Source organism: Carlito syrichta, unplaced genomic scaffold (assembly GCF_000164805.1).
Source record: "Carlito syrichta isolate Samal-C Ts95f unplaced genomic scaffold, Tarsius_syrichta-2.0.1 Scaffold303189, whole genome shotgun sequence".
Classification (NCBI taxonomy): domain Eukaryota; kingdom Metazoa; phylum Chordata; class Mammalia; order Primates; family Tarsiidae; genus Carlito; species Carlito syrichta.
In genome coordinates, this window is record NW_007247285.1 from 30,520 (window position 1) to 40,502 (window position 9,983).

General features: G+C 45.5%; 1 protein-coding gene across 2 annotated transcripts in view; it reads left to right on the forward strand.

Moving 5' to 3' along the window:
* Nucleotides 1–9,983, forward strand: part of DNAJA3 (DnaJ heat shock protein family (Hsp40) member A3) — a 31,429-nt gene that overhangs the window by 3,288 nt on the left and 18,158 nt on the right. For both annotated transcript variants that reach the window (XM_021712326.1, XM_008058016.2), the window contains exons 2-3: nt 1,918–2,051; nt 6,367–6,450. In XM_021712326.1, coding sequence (XP_021568001.1) covers nt 1,918–2,051; nt 6,367–6,450 — 218 coding nt within the window. The remainder of the gene's footprint in view (nt 1–1,917; nt 2,052–6,366; nt 6,451–9,983) is intronic.

Consider the following 9,983-nt stretch of genomic DNA (forward strand, 5'->3'; position numbering starts at 1 on the left):
TCAAAAAAAAAAAAAAAAAAAATCAAACTGGCCGGGTGCAGTGGCTCAAGCCTGTAATCCCAGCACTTTGAGAGACCGATGTGAGAGGATTGCCTGAGCCCAGGTGTTCGAGACCAGCCCGGGCAACTTGGCAAGAACTTCTCTCTACAATAAACCAAAATCTTAGCTGAGCGACAGAGGGAGACTCTGACTCAAAAAAGAAAAAAACGTCATCAAATTTGTAATAGTTAAATGTGGTTTGTCTTTATCCACATGCAGTTTACTGTCTTCCTTTTTCACTCAGGTCCAAGCTCTCTGCCCATAATGTTGAAGCCACAGCTGCCATAGCCCACCAGCAGTACACAGTGGTGTACTGGCTTTGGAAGGAGTGGTGAGGCTAGAGGTTGGATTGGACCAGGGTAACCCCTTATTATTTTTTTTGAGTTGGAGTCTCACTCTGTCGCCCAGACTGGAGTGCAGTGGCCGCTCCCAGCCACCGCAGCCTCGACCTGCTGGGCTCCGGCGATCCTTCCGCCTCAGCCTTCTGAGTAGCCGGAATTACAGGCATGCGCCACCACGCCCGGCTGATTTTTTGATTTATTGTAGAGATGAGGTCTTGCTGCCCAGGCGGGTCTCTAGCCCACGGGCTCAGGCAATCCACTCACCTCAGCCTCCCAAAGGTGTGCGGGATTACAGGCTGAACCACCGAGCCCGGCATCCCTTATTCTTGAGTAAAAAAGGAGATGGTTACAGATTCACTAATAAACCAGCTGTAGTGACTTCTCAAGTCTGACTGGAGAAACTCAGTAGTGGTCTCCTAACCCCTGACTACTTCCAGCCTGCTTTTTATATTCCAGGAGTATTGGGTATACCAAAAACATAGACGTATTTCCTGGTTTTGCTTTTAATTATTCTGCCCAGTCCTCCTCATTCTCCTGTCTGATTACCCTTTTTCTTGTCCCCCTCTTGAATGTGCCCAGCACCTCTGGTTGTATTTGTACTTATTAACTTTGAATAATCTTCTACTTCTGAGTGAGTTCTTTCTCCTACAAACCCAATGAGTCCCCTCTTTAGCAATTGGAGTAGCACCTGATTGCTCTTAGATAAAAACCAGACTCCTAAGGCCAGGCCCCTCTTGGCCTCATTGATTGTTACCACACGCACACACGCGCACACACACAGCATCTCTAGTTACAGGTGTAAATCTGGATGAATTGGAGCTCCTCTGTAGCCTAGGCAATTTCTGTAGTTTAACAGCAAATGGCTAGAAGCCTTTCTCTGATCTTCTTAGATTGGGTTGTCAATGGTTCTCAGCCAGGAACAGTTTTACCCCTGGTGGGCGTTTGGCAATGTCTGGAGACAATGGTTTTGCTTGTCTACTTGAGGGAGTTTGCTCTTGGCATCTAGTGAGTGGAGGCCTCCTGAGTTTCTGATTTATGTCTGGGGTAGGACCTGAAATTTTGCATTTTCAGCTAGCCGGGCCCAGGACCACAGTGAGAACCACTCCTTATACAGATTCCCCAAGGTTGCATGATGGTGGGAAAAGAAGGTGGGGAATTTGTTAAGCATTAAGTGAGACCAAAGCACATGAAAGTACCTAGCATATAAGTGCTCAGGCAGCGTGAGCTGAATCTCTTTTCAGTCTCTTCCAGTTTGGAGTCTTATTCCTTTAGTGGTGTACTGAGACTATACTGGTAGCATAATCCGGCAGAATCAGTCACACCTTGTACTCTGACGTTTGATATTAATTGACTACAGTGGCTTTAACCATTTTTAAAGTGTAGTGAGTTTGGTCTGCCTTGGGCTTGTAGGAGAATAGGCCCCTAAAGCTGTGACCTGTTTTTTCCTTCACAGGTATCTCCTTGCTGATCATGTACTCACAATTTCCTTTTGTTGAGCATTCTCAGAGTGATTTTGTTTCTTTTTTTCCCTTTTTAGGAGCAAAATGTTACCCTTTTGTTTATACTGCCTCCTTCCATATGAGTACCCCTTTGGCCAAAGAAGATTATTACCAGATATTAGGAGTGCCCCGAAATGCCAGCCAGAAAGAAATCAAGAAAGCCTATTACCAGGTCTGTATGGAAGTCAGGTCTTAGTGACAAGATTGTAGAAGGAATGCTATTGGTCTAGTCTTGCCTGATCAGTACAATGTATATGTCTATACAGATAGCTGTCATGCAACTGATGATTATAGAATGATGTGATAAACTTGGACTTTGCTCAACTGTGTTATTCAGTGTTACAATGCTGTAGTGGTTAACACTTCAGAAAAAAGAGGAAAGACCAAAGCAAAGATTTTAAGGTTTTTTCCGGAGTTACTTTTATAATTAAATCTATTTTGTACCTTCTGAATTAGTAGGTATGCTGGTCTGAGTTTTAGCTAGTCATTCTTTGCATTCAAATTCATGTTTATAGCTGGGCTCAGTGGCTCAGCCTGTAATCCTGCGCCTTGGGAGGCTGAGGTGAGTGAATTGCCTGAACCCACGGGTTCGAGACCCGCCCGGGCAATTTGGCGAGACCTCATCTCTATAATAAATCAAAAAATTAGCCGGGCGTGGTAGTGCGCACCTGTAGTTCAGCTACTTGGAAGGCTGAGGCAGAAGGATCGCCGGAGCCCAGCAGGTCGAGGCTGCGTTGGCCAGGAGCAGCCACTCCCCCCCAGTTTGGGCGACAGAATGAGACTCCAACTCAAAAAAAAAAAAAAAAAATTCATGTTTATAGGTTTATAATTATTTCCTTTCCTAACCTAGAAAATGTGAAATTCCTGTTGTCATGTCCCAGAACGTATATGGGTAGCTAGGGTAGCTAAGTAAAGTAGTATATATGATGTCCAGACTAGTGGTTCCCAGACTCTTGGTGCGCTCTGACAGATAAATATTGGGGACACCAGTGTAGGACTGACAGCCCTTTTTTTTTTTTTTTTTTTTTTTTTGAGGCAGAGTCTTACTCTGTTGCCCAAGGCTGGAGTGTGTAATGGCCCACTCCCAGCCATCCCAGCGTCAACCTACTGGGCGGAGGAGGTCCTTCCACCTCAGTCTTCCAAGTAGCCGGACCTACAGGTGTGTGCTACCACGCCTGGCTAATTTTTTGATATATTGTAGAGACAAGGTCTCGCCAAGTTGCCCAGGCTGGTCTTGAATTCCTGGGCTCAGGCAATCCTCTTGCCTCGGCCTCCCAAAGTGCTGGGATTATAGGCTTGAGCCACTGTGCCCAGCCCTGACAGCTTTTTGTAAGTGAACAATTCACTGGAGTTGTGCAACTATCATCACAATAAATTTTAGAATGTTTTCATCACCTTAGCAAGAAGCCCCATGTCCATTAGCACTCATTGCCCATTGTCCTGTCCCCTGCATCCCTGGCGACCACTAATATATTTTCTGTCTTAATGATTTTCCCCGTTCTGGGTCTTTCATATAAATGGAATCACACAATATATATCCTTTTGTACTGACTTCTTTCATTCAGCATAGTGTTTTCAAGGTTCAGCTATGTTGTAGTGCGTGTCAGTGCTCCATTCCTTTTTATGGTCAAATGATAGTCCATTGCATGAATAGATTACATTTTGTTTATTCGTTCATCATTTGATAGACATTTGGGTTTTTTCCACTTTTTGGCTGTTATGAACAGTGTTGCTGTAAGTATTGTTGTGTGTATCTTTGTGCAGACATATGTTTTTATTTCTCTAAGTATATACTTAGGGGTATAGTTGCTGAGTCGTATGGCAGCTGGATGTTTAATTTTTGAAAAAAGTTGGCAGCCCTCTTCAAAGTGGCCACACCATTTTACATTGTTACCAGCAGTGTACTAGGGCTGCAGTTTCTCCATACTCTGGTAACCGCTTGTTATTAATTATATAGGTGTGTATGTGTGTATATACATATATATTTGAGTTGGAGTCTCATTCTGTCGCCTAGACTGGAGTGCACTGGCAAGGTCCCAGCCACTGCAGCCTCGACCTGCTGGGCTCTGGCAGTCCTTCTGCCTCAGTCTTCCAAGTAGCTGGAACTACAGGCGCACACTACCATACCCGGCTAATTTTGGTTTATAATAGGGACAAGGTCTCACCAAGTTGCCCAGGCCGGTCTTGAACCCACAGGCTCCCGAAGTGCTGGGATTACAGGCTGCATAGGAAGTGCTGTCTCATTGTGGTTTTGATTTGGTTTTCCCTAGTGATTAATGATGCTGAGCATTGTTTCATGTGTTTTTTGGCCATTGTATATCTTTTTTTGGTTAAATGTGTATTCAGATTCTTTTTTTGCGTCCGAGTCTCACTCTGTCACCCAGGCTGGAGTGCAGTGGCACGCTCCAGGCCACCACAGCCTCAACCTGCTGGACTCTGGCAATTCTTCCGCCTCAGCCTTCCAGGTAGCTGGAATTACAGGCGTGCGCTACCACACCCAGCTAATTTTTGTTTTATTGTAGAGATGAGATCTTACCAAGTTGCCCAGACGGGTCTTCAACCCACGGGCTCAGGCAATCCACTCACCTCAGCCTCCCAAAGTGCTGGAATTACAGGCTGAGCCACCGAGCCCGGCTTGTATATACTTTCAAGAATAATTTATACAGCAGAGTCATCTATTTATCCAGTCATCTTTCCCCTTTTGACATAAATGTTAGTATATCAGACACAGTATTTTGTACCTTGCTTTCATAAAGGTGCCCAGGTTCTAAAGAATTGGTCATTATCATTATCATTATTATTATTTTGGGTCAGAGTCTCACTCTGTCGCCCATCTTGGAGTACAGTGGTACAATCATGCCTCACCATAGCCTCGACCTTCTGGGTGCAGGTAATCCTTCTGCTTCAGTTTCCCATGTAGCTGGGACTACAGTTGTGTACCACCACGCCCAGCTAGTTTTTAAGTTTTTTTGTAGAAATTGAGGTCTTGCTTTGTTGCCTAGGATGGTCTTGAATTCCTGGGCTCAAGCAGTCCTCCTCTTGCCTTGGCATCTCAAAGTTCTGGGATTACAGGCATGAGCCACCATGCCCAGCTTTAGCTGTCGTTGTTGTTATTTATTTATTTATTTATTTATTTATTTTTTGAGTTGGATCTCCGTCGCCCAGTCTGGAGTGCAATGGCACACTCATGGCCACCCCAGCATCTACCTTCTGGGCTCCAGCAACCCTTCCGCCTCAGCCTTCCAAGTAGCCAGAACTACAGGTGTGTGCTACCACACCTGGCTAATTTTTTATTTATTGTAGAGATGAGGTCTCGTCAAGTTGCCCAGCTGATCTCAAACCCGTGAACTCAGGCAGTCCTCTCACCTCGGCCTCCCAAAGTGCTGGGATTACAGGCTGAACCACCGAGCCTGACATATTTATTTAATTTTTTGAGTCAGAGTCTCAATCTGTCAGCTAGGCTGAAGTTCAGTGGCACAATCACAGCTACTGCAGCCTCAACTTGCTGGACTCAGGTGATCCTTCTGCCTCAGCCTTCTAAGTAACTGGGACTACAGGCGAGTGCCACCGTGCCCAGCTAATTGTTTCATTTATTGTAGAGACAAGGTCTCACTGAGTTCCCAGATTGGTCTCATATCCCTGGGCTCAGGCAATCCTTTAGATGTTATTTTTGTTAGAGATTTATTGTGCTTGAAAAATGTATATATCAGATTTGATGAAACTATTTAAAGTCTTGAATCTTGTTTTAAGAATTGCTGCCGGGCTTGGTGACTCAGCCTGTAATCCTGTGCTTTGGGAGCCTGCGGGTTCGAGACCCACCTGGGCAACTTGGTGAGACCTCATCTCTACAATAAAGCAAAAAATTAGTCGGGCGTGGTAGTACGTGCCTGTAGTTCCAGCTACTTGGAAGGCTGAGGCGGAAGGATTGCTGGAGCCCAGCAGGTCGAGGCTGCAGTGCCGGGAGCGGCCACTGCACTCCCGTCTGGGCGACTGAGTGAGACTCCAACTAAAAAAAAAAAAAAAAAGAATTGCTATAAAGCTTCCCAGATAATTCAGACTTGTAGCTGGATTTGGGAACTCCTGGTTTTATTTATTAATTCAGCCCTTATTTGATGCCTCCACCCCAGGGCATTGCTACCAGGTAGGGATGATGGCTGTTGTTAAAGTAGAAGCACATGATCACCCTGGAATAATTTCCAGTGTAATCAGGGGACAAAGCATGCATCTATGAAATAACGTTGATCAATTTCAGAGTTATCTGAAAGTGGACCTTCCCAGACTCTCTCCTCCTGAAGGAGTGGAGTTAGGTACAGAGTAGGTTCACAGGAATAGACAGCCCCAACTCAGTTGCTAAGAACAGCCTCAACTCAGTTGCTAAGTATTAAGAGCGACAATTGTTATAAAGGAGGCATAATTGTGACTGGTATTTGGGGTTCTGTTTCAGTAAGCATCGTGTGTCCAAAGTAGTTTACTATTTTTTTCCTTAGCTTGCCAAGAAATATCACCCTGACACGAATAAGGATGATCCCAAAGCCAAGGAGAAGTTCTCTCAGCTAGCAGAAGCCTATGAGGTAATGTGCCTGATATGTATACAGTATCATTGTTCAGCTATGTGTGTGAATCAATATTTTCCTTTTTTTTTTTTTTGAGTTGGAGTCTTACTCTGTCACCTAGGCTGGAGTACAGTGGCATGCTGATGGCCACTTCAGGCTTGACCTGCTGGGCTTAGGCAATCCTTCCACCTCAGCCTTCCAAGTAGCTGGAACTATAAGGCGTGTGTTTCCATGCCCAGCTTATTTTTTGATTTATTGTAGAGACGTGGTCTCACCAAGTTGCCCAGGCTGGTCTCAAGCCCTTGGATTCAAGCAGTCCTCTCGCCTCGACCTCCCAAAGTGTTGGGATTATAAGCGGAGCCATTGTGCCCAGCCTGTGAATCAAAATTTTCATTGCTGTCTGAGATAACGTGCTGTGTCACACAGTCCAGTGTGAAGGCCATTTTCCTACACCAATCATGAGGCCTCATACTAGTTCTACTAACTTGGAGTTTCAGTGAAGAAAAGGATCCAACAATCTGTACTAATAAAGCTTCCCAGATAATTCAGACTTGTAGCTGGATTTGGGAACTCCTGGTTTTATTTATTAATTCAGTCCTTATTTGATGCCTCCACCCCAGGGCATTGCTACCAGGTAGGGATGATGGCTGTTGTTAAAGTAGAAGCTCATGATCACCCTGGAGTAATTTCCAGTGTAATCAGAGGACAAAGCATGCATCTATGAAACAACGTTGACCAATTCCAGAGTTATCTGAAAGTGGACCTTCCCAGATTTGACCGTCCTGAAGGAGTGGAGTTCAGGTACAGAGTAGGTTCACAGGAATAGACAGCCACATAGAACAGCCTCAACTCAGCAAATGTTTATTGAATAACTTCTTTCCTGTCAACTAAGGAAAGGTGTGTTTGATAGTGCAATTTTAAATAATACTCTTTTAATACAGTAACTCAAAGTAGTTGGTAAAACAACTAAATAGTCTTAGAACCTGTTTCTGTGAAAGATAAGAATCTTTTTTTTGGGGGGGAAAAGGGTTGGAGTCTCACTCTGTCACCCAGGTTAGTAGTACACTCACGGCCACCACAGCCTCAACACGCCTGGCTATTTATTTATTTAGAGTTGGAATCTCACTCAGTTGCCCAGGCTGGAGTGCAGTGGCATACTCATGGCTACCCCAGAGTTGACCTGCTGGGCTCGGACAATTCTTCCACCTCAGCCTTCCAAGTAGGCATGTGCTACCATGCCTGGCTAATTTTTTAATTTATTGTAGAGATGAAGTCTTGCCAAGTTGCCCGGGCTGCTGGTCTCGAATCTGTGGCCTCAGGCAATCTACTCACCTCGGCCTCCCAAAGTGCTGGGATTACAGGCTGAGCCACTGAGCCCAGCCTTAATTTTTTTGGATTTATTGTAGAGATGAAGTCTTGCCAAGTTGCCCGGGCTGGTCTCAAACCCCTGAGTTTAGGCAAATCTCTTGCCTCGGCCTCCCAACATGCTGGGATTACAGACTTGAGCCACCGTGCTGTGCTTTTTTTTTTTTAAAGTCAGTCTCACTGTCACCCAGGCTGCTTGAGTGCAGTGGCATGATCATGGCTCACTGAAGCCTCAAACTCCTGGCCTCAGGTGTTCCTTCCATTTCAGCCTCCCGAGTATCTGGGACTATAGGTAGATGCCACCGCCCAGCTAATCTTTTGATTTTTTTGTAGAGACAAAGTCTCACTGTGTTGCCTAGGCTGGTCTTGAACTCCTGAGCTCAAGCAATTCTCCCGCGTCTCCGCTTCCCAAAATGTTATGATTATAGGCATGAGCCACCACACTGGGCCTGATTTTTTTGTTTTGTTTTTGAGAGTTGGAGTCTCCCTCTTTGCCCAGGTTGGAGTGTAGTAAGTAGCACAATCACAGATCACTGAAACCTCAAACTCCTGGTCTTAACTGGGTATGGTGGCTCACTCAAAAAAAAAAAAAAAAAAAAAACTCCTGGGCTCAGGCAATCCTCCTGCCTCAGCCTCCTTCCTCAGTAACTGGGATCACAGGCGTGCGCCACCACACACAGCAGATTCCGGGTTTTTTTGAGTTGGAGTCTCACTCTGTTGCCCAGATTGGAGTGCAGTGGCATGCTCATGGCCACCACAGCCTTGACCTGCTGGACTCAGGTGATCTTTCCACCTCAACCTTCCAAGTAGCTGGAGCCACAGGGATGTGCCACCATGTCTGCCCGATTTTTTTATTTATGGTAGAAACAAGGTCTTGCCATGTTGCTCAGGCTGGTCTCGAACCCCTCAGGTAATCAATTCGTCTCCACCTCCCAAAGTGCTGGGATTACAGGTGTGAGCCACTGTACCCAGATAGATCCAGTTGTTAATGAGGGAGGTGTTATTAATTCTTGTGAAGGTATTTTTGTGCGTGGATTGTTGTTTGATTTGCTGCTGTTTCTTTGGGGAAATGAGCATTGTTGAGTGCTGTTCTACTACCTTGTCAACATCTGTCGCTATCTCTGAGAGAGATATTATTAAAAGGACAGAGGAACTTAAGAGCAACAGTTCCTCAGAAAGGGCTGGAGCCAGGACATAAAAGCCACCAGAAAGCCACAGACTCCTGCTGTCCTCCTGCTCTCTGTCCCCCTTCATTGTTTGTATCTTAGCTGGGAAGTCCCGTAGGCACTGAGCTGCCTTCCTTCTGCTCTCTTAGTTCCCCATCTGTTCTTGATAGAAGTGTCTTTTCTGTCTGTTCTGTCTGGTCTTTAGGGTAATGCCTTTTTATTTGAATTTTTAATTTTTTTTGAGTTGGAGTCTCGCTCTGTTACCCAGGCCAGAATGCAGTGGCATGCTCATGGCCAACGCAGCCTTGTCCTGCTGGGCTCAGGCAATCCTTCTGCCTCAGCCTTCCAAGTAGCTGGAACTACAGGTGCACACTACCACGCCTGGCTAATTTTTTGGTTTATTGTAGAGATGCAGTCTTACCAAGTTGCCCAGGCTGGTCTCGATCCCTGGACTCAGGCAGTCCTCTTGCCTTAGCCTCCCTAAGTGCTGGGATTACAGGCTTGAGCCACCATGTCTGGCTTAATTTTATTTCTAAGCAGTAAACTTAACATATAAAAGAGTTATAAAGTGATTACTGCATTTTTTTTCCTGCCCGTCCCTAGTTCCCCTTCCCAAGGTGATTGGTCTCTGTTACTGTTTTGTGCCAATACCTGCATATAGATGCAGGGAGGACTATAGTCTTCAAAACATGTACAGAGATGATACAATCCCTTTCCTCCTTGTTGCTGCTGTTCCTTCTACCTGCTCGTTCTGTTGTTCTGGCTTCCCGAGCACCTGTCAATGAAGGATATGCATAGGAAACATGTTTCCTACCATGTAGTGTCTGCTGAGAAGAGAGGTGAATTGTGCATCTGTGAAGAATTCAGGGTACCTGTGAGGTCGTGCAGGGATCAATGCAGGCATTTCCCCAGCTAAGGCAATCTCTGGGAGTTCTCATGAGACTTTAATTTAATTTTTTTTTTGAGTTGGAGTCTCACTCTGTCGCCCAGACTGGAGTGCAGTGGCCGCTCCCGGCCACC